General features: G+C 43.6%; 1 protein-coding gene across 4 annotated transcripts in view; it reads right to left on the reverse strand.

The window, feature by feature from the left end:
• Nucleotides 1-1485: 1485 nt before the first annotated feature.
• Nucleotides 1486-20544, reverse strand: part of fynb (FYN proto-oncogene, Src family tyrosine kinase b) — a 99989-nt gene continuing 80930 nt past the window's right edge. For 2 of the 4 annotated variants that reach the window (XM_042503249.2, XM_042503248.2), the window contains 6 exons: nucleotides 19526-19690; nucleotides 17051-17230; nucleotides 14559-14635; nucleotides 12548-12701; nucleotides 5631-5762; nucleotides 1486-4187 (listed from right to left, as the gene is read on the reverse strand). In XM_042503249.2, coding sequence (XP_042359183.1) covers nucleotides 3979-4187; nucleotides 5631-5762; nucleotides 12548-12701; nucleotides 14559-14635; nucleotides 17051-17230; nucleotides 19526-19690 — 917 coding nt within the window. In that variant the 3' untranslated portion in view covers nucleotides 1486-3978. Of the gene's footprint in view, nucleotides 4188-5630; nucleotides 5763-12547; nucleotides 12702-14558; nucleotides 14636-17050; nucleotides 17231-19028; nucleotides 19185-19525; nucleotides 19691-20544 lie in introns of all 4 variants that reach the window. The other 2 variants (XM_088089063.1, XM_042503250.2) reach the window with 2 other exon arrangements.

Consider the following 20544-nt stretch of genomic DNA (forward strand, 5'->3'; position numbering starts at 1 on the left):
TGCAGACGCTTCACACCTCCACACTATTGAACTTGTAGTGCTGCAGGACACACCAGCCTGTTGGCACAGAGGAACGTATGAGATGTCATAAGGCGCAGGTGTAATTCATATAATTAACCCTTTGAACCTTGAGCAAATTGGCATGATTTCTTTCAAAAACATTAGAAGGAGGCAATGAGCAATTAGAGGAGAAATGACCTAAAAAAAATCTACGAAATTAGTAAGAAGTATAAGCAAATAACTGAAAACAAAAAAAAACTATTATGAAAATGACTGGAAAAAGTAACTGAAAATGTCTAACTCTAAGATAATTTTTGATGTATCATTATTATATATCATTCCTTAACTTTTTTCTTATTTTTTCTTTCTCAATTCTTCCTACCTTTAATAATAATAATAATAATAATAATAATAATAATAATAATGATAATAATAATAATAATAATAATAATAATTTTCTACATCTACCAATTTTCTTATTCTTATTTGTGGAACGAGTTGCTCATTGATTATTTTTGTCATGATTTAAAAAGAAGATAATTAAAAAATGGGAAATAAAGGAGGAGTGAAGAGTATAGAACAGTCGATAGAACAAGTTTCACCAAAATCCCTGCAACCATGAGAGGTCCAGCAGCATATAGGCCGATGGGTCCAGTAGTTCGAAGATCAGCTGCGGGGACACACACACACACACACACACACACACACACACACACACACACACACACCCACACACACACACACACACACACACACACACACACACACACACACACACACAGAGATCCCCTCCAGGCTTTTGAGATAGTAAAAAAACCTTTGAATATTTGCTTTTAGTAAATCTGATAAGTGGATACAAAGAGGAGATCCATCGGCATAAATTAATATTACAGTTAAACTGGTATTGTCTTTTACACACACAGAACAGTACAGCCCATTCTCACTCCGAACTTGTCAAATACGTCCGCTCTGTCAGTGGTTTCGGCGTACTAGTGTGACACCAAAAAACCACCTTCCGTGTCCAATTGAGACGCGGCTGGATGGTGTCAGATGAGAACGTGCTCGGACAGAACCGATAGTGTTGTTATTACACGCTGGTGGCCGGCACCAGGTGTGTCTGGATGCAATTTGCACAGGCGTAGTCGCTTGAGAACAAAGCCAGATGGAACCGGTCGTGTGCACATGAAAGCTGAAGCACAGCATCAAATAATAACGCTGTCGCTAACTACGTAATATAAGGAGCGCGAGTGTGCTGATGGGGAGGGAGGGAGAGGAGGTGGATAGGTCCCACAAACAACTGACTTAAGTGCAGGAGTCCAGAGCATCAACAGCTGACACAGGAGAATGCCTGAGACGTCATAAGTAGAGGTGAAAGGTCAGTGACAGAGCAGCACCATGTGACGAGCCGGGATGAGAACATGTTGAACAATCATGTGACAGTTTAAGCATACAAACAGTGGCATGCGGAAAGGAAAATGTCGTGGAAAGAGTGTAAAATGTTTATTGTTCTTTTCTGAATTTCAAACTCCAAATCACTGAATTAACAAAAACAAGTTATGTTAAAAAATGGAAATTAAAAGATATAAAGGAGGGAAGTTAGCGACACTTAAAACCATTTAGCTGTACAACTGAAAAATGAGGGGTTTCCATTGGCCACGAAACCGTCTGCATTAGGATCAGAACAAGGCCGGGTGCAATTCATTTTCAGTTCAGTGGATTTCTTTGACATTTCAAACCTTGAAATCCCAGGCCTCCTCTGAACATACAGTATACCTGACTCTTAAAGGATCACTTAAAAGGGTTAAATAAAAACATACTCTGTAAAACCCAAAGACTCAAATACTGATAGAATATAACCATGTCAGTAAAACATAAAAGAAGAAATAACTCTGGAGGTGAGGTGGTCCAGGTTCAGCTGCAGGTCAGCGCTCAAGGGGAGGACGTGCAGGACATGAGGAAAACGCCACCGTCTGCACCGAACTTCCCCGAAAAATAATTGTGCTGACTGGGAGCGGCCTTGGAATGACAGCTCAAATAAGACATACATACTCTCTTCTTAAATTAACTCAACCTTTCTTTCGTCCACCTTAACAAAAACAACACTCGCGGCAGAAAGACAGAAATATTTTCCACCCAAGTTTTCTCAAAATTCTAAGCGAGGAGGGATATGTTCAAAATCCTTACACGCTCGACTGTAATTTACAAAAAAATGTGACATATATCATCTGTAAAAGAACCTTGTTTCGTACAGCAGCAGCCTGACAACGAGCGCTCTGAGGAAGCTTCGAGAGGGTGCAAGAAAACGTAACAAAAGGCTGATGGACTGCGTCATGCTCGTCCGAAGAAGCCTCTGCAATACTACCGACTGAAAAGTCAAGAATAGAGCAATAATCTGGGGCTGTTTTTTTTTTACACATTATGAAAAATGAGAAAAAAAATATATGGAGGCTTCCAGATGACCCTTCGCTTAGTCCCTCCCTTGAACAGCTACTGTCCAATTCTACATTAGCAACCGTAACGGGACCTGCTAAACTGAAGGATTGTTCTCAGTGCTATCCTCCTCTTAGTGAACACTAAGTTCAATATCTGCCTGTTAGCACAAGCTAACACAGAAGTGACTAACATCTGACGCCAAAAAACCCGCACAGACACCGAAAAGCTTGACTCTGTCGTTGAACCTGTGAACAACTATTAGGTAACATTAGCTGTGTGATGCTGAAAGTTAGCCCTGTCACTGCGTGTGCTAGCAAAGCCCTCAGAAACAGCGCCATGCTTTGTAGTCAATTTGAAATTACAACTTTCGGGTTTGTCACGTAATGCCAAAAATACTTTTTCCCATAGACTTGCAAAGTGAAAGCTGTGGAAGCATTTTTTTGAGCGTCACAACAACTGTTAAATGACTTGTTTTGCAATCAAAACTTGATCCACTGGTGCAATAATATTTTGAATGTCTGGACGATTAAAGGATTACATCACTTTTTGTCTCCATTCAAGTTAGCAGAGTGCTAAACTGGAAGTCGACCGCTCGGCAGCCTTTAGAGCATTTGCTTTATGGGCTCCACAATGTGGAAGATCTGGGTACTTTTATACCCCGATATCGGGCTTTTTCGGCTTTATCCGCCAAAGAGCAACTTTCATAACACCTCCAATGTTTTATCCATTTCTTTTTATACATCCATGTTGCTGGTGGACTCTTACCAACTGTCTGGCACTGAACTCCTGCAGTAGTCTCCCAGCAGGGTGGAGGGATGGTGCGGTTTGGCAATGATCTAATTCTTGTCTCACGATACACAGAGAGAGTGAGACCCCTGCTAACCCTCCTCTGTTGATTACTACCGAAGCTCCTGAGTTCATTAGTAAGAAACTTCAGTACTAGTATTCAAGAAATTTGCTTTTCTCTCTTTAGGAATATCTCTAACTGACATCTTAAAAACTCCATGTTGACTTGCACTGACAACAGTGCACGAAGTAGGGGGTACTAAGTGAAGGGTCCACCCACACTTCTCTTAAAAGGTAATACAGGAGCTACAGTATAATACACGAACAGATTAACTGTGCCTGCTCAGGTGCTCGTCTGAAATGGTTCTCTTCCTTTGTCATTTTTATCATTATTATTATTTTGTGCAGGAGAAAATAAAATCTTAAAGCAAACAAATAAACTAAAACAAGCCTTTCTTATTTACATTGAATACATTGCATTACCACAACCCCAGCTGACTCCGTCCATCCTCCATCCCACCTCCCGAACTTCCCCACTTATCGCATCAGCAGAGTTCAGACACTAGGGGGGGCGTGTCTGAGACCGAGGGTTTTGTTTTTAGGGGTTGGTGGTGGAACTGAAATGCTCAGGTTGAGCTGAGGAAGCTGTACAGATCCCTAAAATAAAGGCTTGGCTGGGAAGGCTCCAGAGTTTTGTAACAGCACTGATTGGGCCAGTCCTGCCCCAGCCCTGAGCCGACCCCCAAGCGGGGGAGGGGTCTAGAGGTTGTCCCCGGGCTGGTACTGAGGCTCGGTGGCTGTGAAGTAGTCCTCCAAGAAGGCTTGCAGGTACTCGAAGGTGGGCCGCTCTTCGGCGTCCTTCTTCCAGCACTGCAGCATCAGCTCGTGCAGCGAGATGGGACAGTCCTGGGGACACGGCATCCTGTAGCCTCGCTCCACCTGCTCCAGCACCTCGCGGTTGTTCATGCCTGGAGACAAAACAGAAGGTGAGTGAGTGCACCAGGGGCTCTTAAGCAGATCAGTATGACAGCTCCATGGAGACCTGCTGCTTTGATTCAGCCTTGGTTACCTTCAACACAAACAGAATCGCGCTGGTACCAACGTTTTCTCTTGAATCCGCAGAGGCTTTTTAATTGAGACGAGCAGCTCATTTCTAATTTTTCTCTTTGGTCCAAAACAGGAGCCCAAAATCATTAAGAACCAGAGGTAAGCACAGCATTTACTCCATTACATGCACATTAACAACTTTTTGTACTTGCTTGGGGTATTGTTAATGTAGTTTTTTCACTCTTACGGCTTTTGCATACTCGTTCAGTTTTTTTGATTTTTAAATTTTTTTTCTTTATTTACAGGTATATATGAGGACATGTTTTTTTTCATTTATTTATTTTTCTATTTTTCAGTCTTGATGACTAATTTAAATTAATTATTATTATTTTATTTTATTTTTGTTTATTACTATTTATTATTACTTTAACAACTGGTATATATAATGCTATGGATTTATCATTCATTTTCTTCACCATTTTTCAATCTTAATTTTTGCTTTATTACTATTTTATATTATCTTATTTTATTATATTTACAGGTATATATATATATATATATATATATAAAGTTTGTTTTTTCATTTATGTACTTTTTCATTTTACAGTCATGATGGGGCTGTTTTTAGGTTGGACAGGGGAAGGTAGGAGGGACAAATAAGACTCCTTTGTTAGACAATAAATAAATGTAATATATATTCAATATTACACATGCATGTTGAGGTTAATTTGTTAATATACTCACATCCTGTATTAAAAATATAAATTTGACCACACACATACAAAAAAGTCATTTTGACTTCTTATACTTGAGTAAAAACAGAGTAAAGAGTACACAAGTTTGGCTGTCTACCACTCACCCCTGTCAGCGACCCACAGACGGCCTCAGAGGGCCGCTAACACATCTGTTAGCATGCCGCTGCTCCCTCAGCTCATAGCGTGCTAACCTCCCTCACCCTCTCCCTGAAGCACAGGCAGCCCACCAGCCCCATCTGGACAGACATGTGTTCCCCTCCCCGTGTGGAGCTGCACTCTGAGTACACTCTGTGCCTCGGCCAAGCCCCGCCTCCCTCTCGCTCTCTGTTTTACTCTCTGTCTGAAATCCAGTTGTCCCACAGGCGAGCAGCGGTAATTAAGGGTTGTCTCACATTCTGGCAGGGAAACAAAGGTTAGCCAAGCATTAAAGGACCTTTTACTCCCATAAACAGCATGAGGGGCCTGTTGTCATAGAGAAAGCTGTGTGTGTTTCACGCAGGAGAGGGCTCTTCTTATCAGGCAACTTTACAGACGTGTCCCAAGTGGCTCGAGGTGAAGGCCACCCCAGGCGGATCCTCTGTGGTCCCTTTAACCCTTCCCCCTCCTCACCTGGGTAAGGCACCCGACCCTTAGTGACCAGCTCTGTCAGCAGGATGCCGAACGACCACACGTCCGACTTAATGGTGAACTTCCCGTAGAGCGCAGCCTCGGGGGCGGTCCACTTGATGGGGAACTTTGCACCTGCAGGAGAGAAGAGATGAAGAGAGAAGGCATCAAAAAGCAGCAAAATCAGTTCATGTTGTCATGAGGAGTGAAAGCAGTTGTTTATTATCTTTTGCCTACGAAATAAAGAAACAGCACAAAATTTTTGTTGTCAATCTTTTTAAATCAAATTTTTATCAAACTTACATCCATGCTTCTGCACATTTATGGCAAATATTTCATACATAATATTTCAAGTTGCATGCCATTTAAGGCCAAGATGAGGATGGGCGCTCTGATATCAGCTGTGTTCATTATAAGTAGATGATTCGACTTTATCATTTTTAATCATACACAGCAGACAGCAGTAATTGACTGCAAACAGACAAACAATGTCCCAGGCTGTAGGCTGTGTGTGCACCTGTGCCGGCCCCTCTGTGGACTGTCAGCACCTATTTCGAAGGACATGTGTTCTCATTTTAGTGCTAACTGCGCCTTTTCGGTGATTACATCCAAGTTTGTTTTCATTTACTTGAGCATAGAGTGCCAACTGCAGCCAGATGTAAACAATAAGGGGATTTCCCCTCATTGTTCCTGTATGTTGCCATGTCTCTGTTGTAATGTGATGTCACTCACTGTGATGGGCTGTGATACTCCAGGTACTCCTTTCAATCAATTACGTGATTTTGAATAATATAAAAACATCATCCTGAAAATTCTGCTCTATGTAAAAGTGTAAGTTTTCTTGTCATAAACAACCCTGGTGAAAGCCTGTTGTACAAACTGGGAGTGAGATGTTTAAAGGAATACCTAATCCACAAAATGATTAATTGTGTTGAAATGACTCACTCTGTCTTAGACTGAATTTGTGAGGAAAGGTTGCAGGTGAGTTGAAAGGTTTTTCTTGCCTCAATGGTGAACAAAGAATCCAAAAACTCTGAAAATTCTTGATGAACTGAAGTGAATGTAGCTGTTTAGCAAAAGTGAAACTACATTAAATCTTTCATTTATAAACTAACACAGTGTGTGGAGTATAATCCAAGTCCTAGACGAGCCAGTGCATTCCACTGTGCAGAGTTCAAATGCAATTGCGACTTGTTTTGGGAAGTGTTTCATACCAAAATGTTTTAGCAAAATTGCACGTGTCTGGGAAGTACAGAGTGCACAACTGCATAAATGAGACTTTGGGTGATACTAAATAAGTTGTGTGAGAGTTTGTTAACAGATTTTTTGATGTAGTTTTGCTCTTGTTAACTGTTTGCTGTTTTTGGATTCTTCGTTTGCTTTCTTCACAAAGTCAACACAACGCTGGGTGTGTAATTGATATTGATACAAATAATTATTTTGTGGTGAAGTATGTCTTTAAAACACACTCTTAATGTGTCTCTTGTGAGTCCTCTAACTTTATAGATGCACAATAATAAATAACTGTAGTGCTCCTTTAAATCTGGTTTTAGGTACAAACCTAAAGAAGTACGGCCATATCCGCTTGGCAAAATTTATAGTTTAATTCCATTATGTCATCTTCCATTATACTGATCTGTCTGATGGTTTGTTCTATGTGGTGCTCTTTCACTCTTTCTTTCAAAGTCAAAGTCAGTGTGTTTTATTGGTGTGGCTGACGTGTTAATAATGACACAAAAATAAAGAGATGTCACATGTGATCATCAGAATCTTAATATGGTTTGAATAATTACAGGGTGTAGATATTAAGTCATGTATTAAGTAATGCTGCCTCTTCAGTTGGCAGGTTAATGGTATTCATGTGATTGTCTAAACTTTAAAGCTACTTAATGGAAAAGTTAAGGAGAAAATCAGAGTTCAGGAGGTTAACCTCAATTAGAACCACTGCTATGTCGTTGGGTCATGACTGCCAACTTTCGGCATATGCCAGCTATAAAAGAGGCTTTAATTTTCAAAGCAAAGCCTCAAAAACATGTGCGTGGCAAAATGATTTCATATGTCAAGGGGAAAAGAAAATTCTCACAATTGATGACAGCATGTTCTGAGCCCGGACAAACTGCATCAACAGCAACAGCTGTTAGGAGCTCAAACTAACCAACAGGGAGATGACGGACTTTCACTTTACCTAACGTGACCCACATTTGCAGCAGCATTTGAAAAGCATCTTTCATTAGGGATTTTATTCTGTTGATGTGACAGACAGAGAAAATAAATGAGGTGAAAGAGATGTAGCAGAGGTCCCCGGTTGGACTCGAAAATTATTATTCATGAGTCAACACTTTAACACTTCAGACACCAGGGTGCTGCATAAAGACTATGTTTATGCAGAATTAATTATATAATACCCCTCCCTGAGCTACCACCTTATCGTGGTGGAGGGGTTTGCGTGTCCCAGTGATCCTAGGAGCTCAGTTGTCGGAGGCTTCATGCCCCTGGTAGGGTCACCCATGGCAAACAGGCCCTAGGGGAGGGACCAGACAAAGTGTAGCTCACAAGACCCCTATGATGATGACAATCAATGGTCCGGAGTTCCCCTCGCCCGGACGCGGGTCACCAGGGCCCCCCCCCAGGAGCCAGGCCTGGGGGTGGGGCTCGATGCGAGCGCCTGGTGGCTGGGCTTTTACCCATGGGGCCCGGCCGGGCACAGCCCGAAGAGGTGACATGGGACCTCCTTCCCGTGGGCTCACCACCCGTAGGAGGGGCTGTAGGGGTCGGGTGCAATGTGAGCTGGGCGGCAGCCGAAGGCGGGGACCTTGGCGGTCCGATCCTCGGCTGCAGAAGCTAGCTCTGGGGACGTGGAATGTCACCTCTCTGGTGGGGAAGGAGCCTGAGCTGGTGCGCGAGGTTGAGAAGTTCCGACTAGATATAGTTGGCCTCACCTCGACGCATGGCTTGGGCTCTGGAACCAGTCTTCTCGAGAGGGGATGGACTCTCTTCCACTCTGGAGGTGCCACTGGTGAGAGGCGCCGGGCAGGGGTGGCAATACTTATTGCCCCCTGGCTCGGTGCCTGTATGTTGGAGTTTACGCCGGTGAATGAGAGGGTAGCCTCCCTCCGCCTTCGGGTTGGGGGACGGATCCTGACTGTTGTTTGTGCCTATGGTCCAAACAGCAGTTCAGAGTATCCACCCTTTTTGGAGTCCTTAGAGGGGGTGCTGGAGAGTGCTCCTTCTGGGGACTCCCTCGTTCTGCTGGGGGACTTCAACGCTCACGTTGGCAACAACAGTGAGACCTGGAGGGGCGTGATCGGGAGGAATGGCCCCCCCCCGATCTGATGGTGTTTCGTTATTGGACTTCTGTGCTTGCCACAGATTGTCCATAACGAACACCATGTTCAAGCATAAGGGTGTCCATATGCGCACTTGGCATCAGGACACCCTAGGCCGCAGTTCAATGATCAACTTTGTAGTTGTATCGTTGGACTTGCGGCCTTATGTCTTGGACACTCGGGTGAAGAGAGGGGCGGAGCTGTCAACCGATCACCACCTGGTGGTGAGTTGGCTCCGATGGTGGGGGAGGACGCCGGTCAGACCTGGCAGACCTGGCAGACCCAAACACATTGTGAGGTCTGCTGGGAACGTCTGGCAGAGTATCCCGTCAGAAGGAGCTTCAACTCCCACCTCCGGAAGAGCTTCGACCATGTCCCGGGGGAGGCTGGGGACATTGAGTCCGAGTGGGCCATGTTCCGTGCCTCCATTGCTGAGGCAGCCGACCGGTGCTGTGGCCGTAAGGCGGTCGGTGCCTGTCGGGGCGGCAACACCCGAACCCGCTGGTGGACACCGGCGGTAAGGTGCCGCTGCTGAAGAAGGAGTCCTATCGGGCCTTCTTGGCCTGTGGGACTCCGGAGGCAGCAGACAGGTACCGACAGGCCAAGCGGAGTGCGGTGGTGGAGTGCAGCGGTGGCGGTCGCCGAGGCGAAAACCCAGACGTGGGAGGAGTTTGGTGAGGCCATGGCAAAACGATTTCCGGACGGCTTCGAAGAGGTTCTGGACCACCATCCAGCGTCTCAGGAGGGGGAAGCGGTGCTCCGTCAACACTGTGTATGGTGGCGACGGGGCGCTGCTGACCTCGACTCGGGACATTGTGGATCGGTGGAAAGAATACTTCGAAGACCTCCTCAATCCCACCGACATGCCTTCCGTTGGGGAAGCAGGGCCTGGGGACTCGGGGGTGGGCTCCTCTATCTCTGGGGCTGAGGTTACCGAGGTGGTCAAAAAGCTCCTCGGTGGCAGGGCCCCGGGGTGGACGAGGTCCGCCCGGAGTTCCTCAAGGCCCTGGATGTTGTGGGGCTGTCATGGCTGACACGACTCTGCAACATTGCGTGGACATCGGGGGCAGTGCCCTTGGACTGGCAGACTGGGGTGGTGGTCCCTCTTTTTAAGTAAGGTAAGGTCTATTCGGGGGTACTAGAGAGGAGGGTCCGCCGGATTGTTGAACCCCGGATTCAGGAGGAGCAATGCGGTTTTTGCCCCAGTCGTGGAACTGTGGACCAGCTCTGGACCCTTGGCAGGATCCTTGAGGGTGCGTGGGAGTTTGCCCAACCAGTCCACATATGCTTTGTGGACTTGGAGAAGGCATTCGACCGTGTCCCTCGGGGAGTCCTGTGGGGGTTCTCCGGGAATATGGGGTTTCGGACTCCCTGATACGGGCTGTCCGTTCCCTGTATGACCGGTGCCGGAGCTTGGTCCGCATTGCCGGCAGTAAGTCGAACTCGTTTCCGGTGAGGGTTGGACTCCGCCAGGGCTGCCCTTTGTCACCGATTCTGTTCATAACTTTTATGGACAGAATTTCTAGGCACAGCCAGGGTGTTGAGGGGGTCCAGTTTGGTGACCTTAGGATTGGGTCTCTGCTCTTTGCAGATGATGTGGTCCTGTTGGCTTCATCGGGCCGCGACCTTCAGCTCTCACTGGATCGGTTCGCAGCTGAGGGTGGAGCGGCTGGGATGAGAATCAGCACCTCCAAATCCGAGACCATGGTTCTCAGCCGGAAAAGGGTGGCGTGCCCCCTCCGGATCGGGGACGAAGTCCTGCCCCAAGTGGAGGAGTTTAAGTACCTCGGGGTCTTGTTCACGAGTGAGGGAAGGATGGAACGGGAGATCGACAGGCGGATCGGTGCAGCGTCTGCAGTAATGCGGACTCTGCACTGATGTGTCGTGGTGAAGAGGGAGCTGAGCCGAAAGGCAAAGCTCTTGATTTACCGGTCGATCTTCGTTCCTACCCTCACCTATGGTCACGAGCTTTGGGTAGTGACCGAAAGAACAAGATCGCGGGTACAAGCGGCCGAAATGAGTTTCCTCCGTAGGGTGGCTGGGCTCCCCCCTTAGAGATAGGGTGAGAAGCTCGGTCATCCGGGAGGAGCTCGGAGTAGAGCCGCTGCTCCTCCACATTGAGAAGAGCCAGATGAGGTGGCTCGGGCATCTAATTAGGATGCCTCCAGGACGCCTCCCTGGTAAAGTGTTCAGGGCACGTCCCACCGGTAGGAGGCCCCGGGGAAGACCCAGGACACGCTGGAGAGACTACGTCTCACAGCTGGCCTGGGAACGCCTCGGGGTCCCCCGGGAAGCGCTGGCCGCAGTGGCCGGGGAGAGGGAAGTCTGGGTTTCCTGCTTAGGCTGCTGCCCCGACCGATTCTCGGATAAGTGGAAGAAAATGGATGGATGGATGGAATAATTATATAATATAATACACATACAGCATGTGTACAGCTACTGCAATCTGACTCTCAAAATTTCACTTTCACAAATCTGATGATGGTTTCTTGAGATATTATGTTCACGAGAATGTGATGGATGGACAGATGTTTGTTTGATGGCCCAGCTATAAGTGGCACAAAGGTATAAAAATAATATACAAGGTCCACTCACTGGATCTCTACATCTGTGAATGTAATTGTCATGATAACAGTGCAACTCTATCTACAGACAAAGCCGACAAGAAATCCTGCGCTCAGAGAATTTTTAGGGATGCACCATATTGAATTTTTTGCTGAAATCCAATAAAAAACAAGCCATTTGGACAATAATCGATACAGATACCAATGAATCCACTTATTTGCCACCTAATTTTAGTGATCATTGAGTTTGCTTGCAGTGGAATGAACATCGTATGATGCAAACTCTTATCGTGATGACCACATTGCTTTTCAGTGTGTGTAAGATTGATTCATTGTGCAAAATAAGAAAAATAATTCAACTTTGGGCTGATGTTTCATACATTTTGACTTTGTCATCAAAAAATAAAAAAATAAAAATAAAATATATAAAATATATTAGTTTGTCAAATCGATAGAAATAAGCATGTTGGCCGATATTCAATATTTCATTTTAAAGCCAATATCTGCAGATAACAATGCAGTGCCAACATTATTGTGCATCCCTAATTTTAAGCACTATTTCCAAGGTCAAGAATAAACCTTCAAGCTCTGCATATGTCTTCGATTAACTGAATGACAAACATTAAGTAATGATGAAATGATGCCTAAAAGATGGAGTACATCAGTCAGAAATTCTCTCTCTTAAACAGAAAACAGTTGAAACACTCTGGACAGCTTCAGTGGTCAACAGTAGAATACCATTCATGTGTAGTAAACATACCCTCACTGTGTCCCTGGAGCAGGGAGTGCCTGCTCCGTGTCTCAGCGTAGCAGTGAGCAAATATTTGGAGCTCGCTCTAATCGTGGCCTCACAGCTAAATATTTGCCGGTCATTTTGATGTAGGCGTGTTGCAAATTTTGCGGCTCTCCTGCTGAGAGAATTTCCTCCATGACCTAATGTGGTCATACAGCATGTGAATGTGTGAGTGGGAGCATTAAGAATGTGCATTTAACGCTGTGTGTGTGTGTGTGTGTTTGTGGGGAGCCCCACCTTGCCGAGCAGTGTATTCGTTGTCCTCGATGAGCCTGGCCAGGCCGAAGTCGGCGATCTTGCACACCAGGTTGTCTCCCACCAAGATGTTGGCGGAGCGCAGATCTCGGTGGATGTAGTTCATCCTCTCGATGTAGGCCATGCCTGCTGCCACCTGGAGCACAGAGGAGCGAGCATGGCCGCATCACTGAAAACATCTGCTTTCAACCGTTTCTAGCACTACTTTGTTGTGTTGCAACTGGCAAAGAAAATATGTCAATCTAGTCTCTCAAAAAGATCTGGAGGAAAGTGATTCTGCTGAGAAGAAGAAGTGTTTGCTAAGGAAGGAGTCTGAAACAGGAAAAAAGGCCTCCTGTATCCCACTGGGTTTTTAGAAATGTCAATAGTTAATAGTAGTTATATTTCATACAGACGCTGTTCCATTAAATCTGCAGGCTTAACAAATGCCACTGTGCTGTTTTACCTGCACAAAGCAGAAAACCAGGTTAGGGGAGGTTTAATCGAAAAGGTATCCTATTACAGGTGATTTATTAGCTGCTATAAATTTGGGACAAACAAAAGGAAAAAAGGACGCTCTGACTGAGTTTAGTGGTTACAAAGCAATGTGTGTTATTTCTGTGTTTTTCTTCTGCACATATTTCAAATTAAAAGCCTATCACACAGGTTTGGCAGAGAGCTGTTTGACTGCTTTTATGGAAAATATCTGTGCTGCCTTCGATTAATGGTGACAATGATCAAAAAAACAGAAAAGCAAGAACAATTTTTCAGCTTAGCATTTCTGTTCCAAAAGAAAGACTATGTAAGAGTGGTGAATGGAGCTAAAACAAGTAGCCAAGTAATTAATTAGTCAATTAAAATTAATTAGCAACTATTTTGGTAACCATCTCATCATTTCTACAAAGCCCCTAAAGTCTGGAAAGGTGATATTTTTTAATTTGTGCACTCAAGCACTTAATCTTGTGGGAACAGGCCATTATATTGCATGTGCAGGTTAGCTTTTTATCTCATGTGCAAAATGACTGATTTGTACATCTTTGAGTACCAAAAGGTGCATTTTTTTAAATGTTGTGTTTTTTAAATATTTGATCAAGACAATTAATGTGTGTGCACAAGCTAGTATCTCGTGCACCTATTATCAAGATCGTAACTTGTTCCTTCAAAATACAAATGTGTGTACACAAGATTACAAAAAAAGAAAAAAAAGAAAGAAAATCAGCCTTTGGGACTTAAATATGTTTCTGCCATTTTTTCTGGAAAAATGAAGACATTCAAAACATTTGTTGGTTTCATCTTATCAAATTGGAAGCGCTGACGTTTTTCAGTTATGATTTCCTATTAAAATATTTTGAGGCATTGCAATGTTAGCCATAGAAAAGTATTTGGGATATGCTATAATTATATGATATAATTATAGAGGGCATTTGCACTATTTTCAAACACAGACACATGACTTAATAGGGCAATAATCTGCAGATTGATAGCACTGATGAAAATAATCAGTGGTTGCAGCACTGACTCCATCAGTTCAACAAAATATTGAGTTCATAAAGACAACATGGAAGTGTTTCTTATATTCACAACAAATTCACTCTAAACCAAATTAGAAAAACATGGAGCTGTTGGTTAAAATATAATAAAATGTACTTATAAAACAAAGGCTGGTCTCTACCCTGTTTCAAATAAAGGCCTGATTCTCTGAGTTGCGGTCACTAAATGAGATGCACACTTCAATCTGCGCGGTGATACTGGCTGTAGTTTCGTAGACAGAAAGTTCTAGTACCTCCAACACTCCTCAGCTCACACAAAAACAATCTAGATTGATAAATAGCTCTACAGGTAAGAAAAAAAATATTTTTGATTTTGGGGTGAACTTTCCCTTTAAGAATGTTTCTCACGTATTTTTTTGAAAACTTTTCTGTTGTTTTAAGGGAACTGGAAACTATTCCTGTCACTTTCATATAAACAAACAGAGCAGTGACCTCATTAAAGTCGTTGTTTGATCGAGGCGTACCTGTGCTGCCATGTCCACCAGGTTGGGCAGCTTCAACCCTCGTCCTTCTCCATCCTTCAAAAAGTCCAGCAGGCTTCCTGCAGGAGACAGAAACATGTCTGAAGTCAGTCCAAGTACACACACAGACACTGAAGACACTAACTGCATGTCTTCAGATCCATCAGCGAACCAGTGGTACCCTGTTGCTTCCTCCCTCCACAAGAACTCTCTTTAATTCAACAATTAGCGATCACAAGCAATAATCTGACAGCTGAGAGTCCCGGAGACATGAGGTTTGTAATTTGCCCCTTCACTTCTACTTGATATCATTAACAATAATGACAGTCAGAGGAGAAATGCAGGATCTGATGATCGCCACAAATACTTTGACATTCATAAAATTTCACGCTGGCTCTGCCTTTTGAACATTCATTCTCCTCTCCTGCTTAATGGGCTGACCTCGATGTGGCAGCAGCCTCTGCATGCAACAGACACACTGATGCACATCAAAGTTTCCATTCTCGTGTTCTCTGGTGTTTAATGTGCGTCCGCAGCTTTTTCTTGTGGGGTTTCCAAATTCCAGTGTTTTGGGAGGATTGTTTTGAAGGCCTTAATCATCTTCAGTCTCTTTGAAAAAAAGGGGTTTACCATACCAGAGCAGTTACTATTATTCTGACTGAAACGAAACAAAGACATTTCTGCTTAAATGAAAAAACATTTTGCAAAGTCTGCATGCTTGGCACACATACAGAGTACTGAGCTTAAGCTTTCAACAGTTTTGTTCATTTTACTGTGCTATTGTAGCTTTTTTTTTTTTTTTTGCTGTTGGGGCAATTCAGGTCAGACAAATCAAAGGACTGAGGCTTTTTCTATTCATTATTTTGCTCCACAAGCAGCAGGTCTATTAGATAATAAGTCAGTCGGTCTACAAACACTACATTTACTATCGATATCAGGGGTGCAAACATGTCAGCTTTCCTTTAAATCCAACCTTTGACTAAAAGGTCGATAAAAGGAATAAAATAGGTCATTTGTGTGATTTGTGTAAATCAGATGAGTTTTCTCATTGTCATGAAAGCAGATTTTGACTGCCGGCATGCCTTAAAGGGATAGTTCAGATTTTTTTGAAGTAGGGTTGTATGAGGTGCTTATCCACAGAAGGTATATGACATAGAGTCAACTTCAGTCAGCATGCCTCCAGTTTGGAGAGGCAGGATGGAGATCCGACACGGAAGCTAAATAATGTGCTGCTTTGGATGGGGGCCGGCAAGAAAATGTATTGTAGCTACTTAAAAAAAGTCTCACCTACACCCCCCAAAAAATCAATATCAGTTTAAGCGTACTCTACAGTGAGTGTATTTTCACTGCTATCCCTTTCCATCAGACAGCCCATTTCGACAGAGAAGCTGTTAACGGCTACACTTCCCTATATATGCTCTCTTCAAAGCCACCAGACCACTTTAATAAAAACAGTCACTTTAGCACGCTGAACGCATGAGGTCGACCGCTGCTTCCATCACTTAGTTAGTTAGTGTTATTGTGTGACTGGTGAATAATTATTATGTTCTTTAAACGCTGAAGTGACACAATTGACACAAACAAAGGAACTGATCGAGGCAGCAGTAGACCAGCAACTCCAGTGTGAAGCGATGATAAATCACTCTTTTTCTTAATGGAGTCTGGCTATGAAGAGAGCAATACAACGGCTTAATTTTCCCATTGGAAATCACTGTCTTACATTAAGGTAAATCAATGAAAAAAGTCCAACAAACAGGGCCAAACAGGGATAATATTAAGAGTTGGAGAGTAAAATAAATGATGACTGCCACATTTGGCCAGTTGCTGAATTAAACCTAGCTCAAAAAAAAATATCTCATTACTTTAACACATAAGTTGATTTACCATATTACAATATTACATTATAAAATGTTTCAGTTTTTGGGGTTCACAGCAGCAAAAAAAGTAAAGTTTTTGACATTTTAGTGAAATTAAGGATATCATATTCTCAGTTCAGCACATATTCACTCACCAACATCAATGGATCCTGACGAGGTTATAGCTTTAGAGATGGATCTGTGCCATTTTGTTGGGTCTGGTTAGGTTTTTGTTATTTTCCAATGTAATTTTAACAAGTAGTACACAGTACTCTTGGAAATATACGGAAAGAGGTAGAGTGTAGCCAGAGTTACTAGCATGGCTTAGTAACTGTCAGCAATGGATGACAGCCAATGAAAATATAGCTTCAGGTTAAAAGTCAGGTGGTTCAGAACTCAGCTTGAGACCGCTGCATGTACTCATTTTTACTAAGGGGTGTATTGGGGCCTTAAACTTTTTGGGCTTGTTCTAATTTTGCATTTGATACAACTTTCTAAAGTTCAATTCTCTGTAAAATGGAAGATAATTATATTACACTGAATTCTTGAAACTGCATGACGAAATGTGCAAAGTCACTGGGATTGAATGCTGTATCCACGCCTGTATATGTATGTTTGAATATGTTTGTGTTCCTCTACCTTTGCCCATGTACTCCGTGACGATGTAGATGGGCTCCTCAGACACCACAGCGTAGAGCTGCACCAGCTTGTCATGGCGGAGTTTCTTCATGATCTGAGCCTCCTCCAGGAAGGACTCGGGGGACATGGTGCCAGGCTTCAGAGTCTTCACCGCCACTTTAGTGGTGCCGTTCCACGTTCCTGGCACACGCACACACGCACACATGCTGGCGTCAGCACAGCGGGAACATTGATTCATATTCAAATCGCATCATTTCAAAGTCAGACTTGCCAACCTCGCTGTCTAACCTGAGGAGATGATTGGCAGCTGAGAGTCAGAAGCGGGGGGGAAACGTCTTGCTTTGAAATGACAATGAGGTAAACATGCGACACAGAATGAGATCAGGAGTCGGTATGAGAATCGGCTGGTCTGTAATTCTCATGTGCAGAGGTCTGCTGGAGGATAATTAAATGGATACGAGATTTAGAGTGGACCTTGATTTGAAATGGCTTTTAAACGCCGGGAGTGGGATCCAGCAGGGCGTTGAGAGCCACAATACGCCAACACGGGAGCAGATAATCCTTTGTAGGATGATTAACAAAGGCAAGCCTGTAAGCTCCTCACTGGTTTTATGCCAGTTACTGTAACACAGCATGACTATGCCACCAGTGTGCACTGCCTCTGGCTACGACGCATAATAAGTCATGGATCACTGTAATCACTCCAATAAAGTCCTACTCCATCTATCTCATTCTGTGACAGTAATGGGTGCAGGGATATTAGTAGTGACCCAAAGGGGAGACACAGCCCATCAGCTAACAGTTGGGCCACAGTACATGTGTTTGGGGGTTTAATTTAAGAGTTGGCCAATAAATCAGGGTAGGCTGCTTCAGTGTTGCAGCTGTGGAAGCATTTGGGGAGTCGGACTGAGCGGGTGATGGTCACCTGCTGGGCTGTGAGTTAATGGGATCCCAGAGGCTGAGTGTCATCTGGGAGAAGCCCTATCCACAGATCTGTCAGCTGGAATATGATAAGAATACACGCCCTCCTGTTTTACAGTATGGAAGCCCAAAAATAAAGACCAAAACTGAACAGTTAGAAATTGAGAGTTAAAAATATATATATATATACATACCTATACATATACCTATACCTATACCTATACATATATATATATATATACACACACACACACATATATATACACACACACACACACACACACACACACACACACACACACACACACACACACATATATATATATATATATATATATATATATGTATATATATATATATATATATATATATATATATATATATATATATATGCAAATATTTCATTTATTAGTGACCAGAAAAAAGACGAACAAGTGTGCATGCCTTTACGTGGACCTGTGTATTATTGAACCAAGCACAGAGACGTTAACAAATTTAACTTACGAGCTAATGATAATGTTTTAGTAGCAGTGGTATTGAAGAACCATACCATTTAGGGTACAAAAGGTTCTACAGCTAAATAGCTATTTAGTTATGTAGCTTGCAAAGTTAAAAGTATGTGGGCGACAGCAGCTAGCCAGCCAAACTTAAAGTTTTATTTAGCATCAAAGTCTCAAGCATGTGGTGGGCATTTATCCATAACATCTTAAACTTTTTTTTACTGTAGTTTTGACCCTTCTGGAGTTCCATACTGCACTCAATACTGCATTCAATCTATTACTGGGAACAACAGCAAAGTAGAAATTTGTATTTATGAATAAGAACTGATTTTCAAAGTCTTATTGGATTATGTTTTTAAAACAAACCCAAAAAACCTGCAGGAATGCTGGAGAGGGATGAGACAGCAGTTGCTTTTATCTCAAATTAGCAAACAAAATTTGCAAATCATTTCCTGGCACATTTAGGAATGCAGGGAAGGGGACTGATGAAAATATTCACATTTATTTCCAGGGTGGCCCAAGGTGAACAACAACTTTTTTTTTGTGGATTTCCTTACCGTAAAATACATCAGCAAAACATCCCGTCCCCAGCTTTACTTCCAACACAAGTGTGTCTCTGCTGATCTCCCAGGCATCATGACTCAAGCCCATAGTGTCAGGGATGTAGTTCACACACACGCCCGTTAAATAAAAGCACAAACCATCCGCACTCTCTACATGGGGAGGGAAGGCAAGGCACACAGGGTTAACTAGAGGAACATGCAGTGAGGGACATGGAAGGGAGCCATCTTCACACTGTGAGAGCAGAGTCTCCTGACGCTTGGGATGTTTTTCCAGATGATTTTGGCAGGGAGGGGTCAGAAACCAGAAGCATTTTGCTGGCAAAAGCCCCAAACAGAGAATTATCAAAATTTCCTGCCCCATTTTCTCATTTCATCCCCTCCCTTCCCCGGCCAGATTATTTGCTTTTTTTTGGACTCAGTCTGGTGTCTCTGCTGGCTCAGTGTGGCCTCTTCCATGCAGCCCCTTCTTCCGGAGACGACTGGCTCCGTACCCATCCAGACCTCCCCAAACTGCCCGTTCCCAAGACGCTTGATGAGTTGCAGCGACTCCCGCGGGATCTCCCACACGTCTTTGGTTTTAACGGACAGGTCGGCGAGGCGCGGCATCCCTTTGTGGCAGGGAACCACCAGGCGACAGCAGAGCCCGGCAGCTCGGTCTGCACGCGCAACAATGCACAAATAAGAGCAGAGACAGAGATGGACAGAGAGTTAGCAGAGCATTGTGCAGCAGAGAGGAAAGCCCAAAAGCACAGGAAGAACTAGAACAGAGCAAGAAGAATACACATGAAAGTCAGGCTGATTCCAGGTCAGGAGATCCAGAGGCAATCAGTCAATGTGGTCGTCATGATCCTTAATGATCACCATATCAACCAGAGAGCTCATCCTTCATTTCTCACCATATATCAGCTGCTATTATCTCCATCAACAGTTAGCAGAGTGGTATAACCTCGGTTGATAGGTTTGAGTACCAGGTTGCATAATTGAGCAGTTGATCTGATCACAGCTGAAAAGATCGATTGGGATGCAAGAATGTAACTAAACAAGTCGACTGGAGGACAGCGTCTGGTTATCATGGAGGTGACTGAATCCTTTTGCAGAAGCAGAAATTGATAACAATGCGTGGCCCTTTGATTTCTGTCGAGTGACACTTAAGGATCAAGCACCCTACGAAAAATCAGCTTTGGGACAGATTATTTTGCAACAAACTTCTGTTATATAAAGTAAATCTATTAAAATGTTCTCTTTTTGAATTTCTGGACATCATAATTTGTCATATGATCATTTCGGATGTTGTCACTGTCTAGTATGTTGTAAGGCCATAAAGGCTGGGCAATATTTTTTGCGGGACACTTAAATAACTAAGTACAGCTAAATACATCTTTGCAACTATGAATCAGGGAGATACCTGGTGGTAAAATATGATTTATGGCATAATTTTCTCCTCTGTATCTTGAGGTGTTTTTGCAGTGGCCCCACCTTGCTGAATGAACACATAGTAAGAATCTCATCT

This window comes from Plectropomus leopardus, chromosome 16, assembly GCF_026936395.1.
Source record: "Plectropomus leopardus strain MGB_pleo_1.0 chromosome 16, ASM2693639v1, whole genome shotgun sequence".
Taxonomy (NCBI): domain Eukaryota; kingdom Metazoa; phylum Chordata; class Actinopteri; order Perciformes; family Serranidae; genus Plectropomus; species Plectropomus leopardus.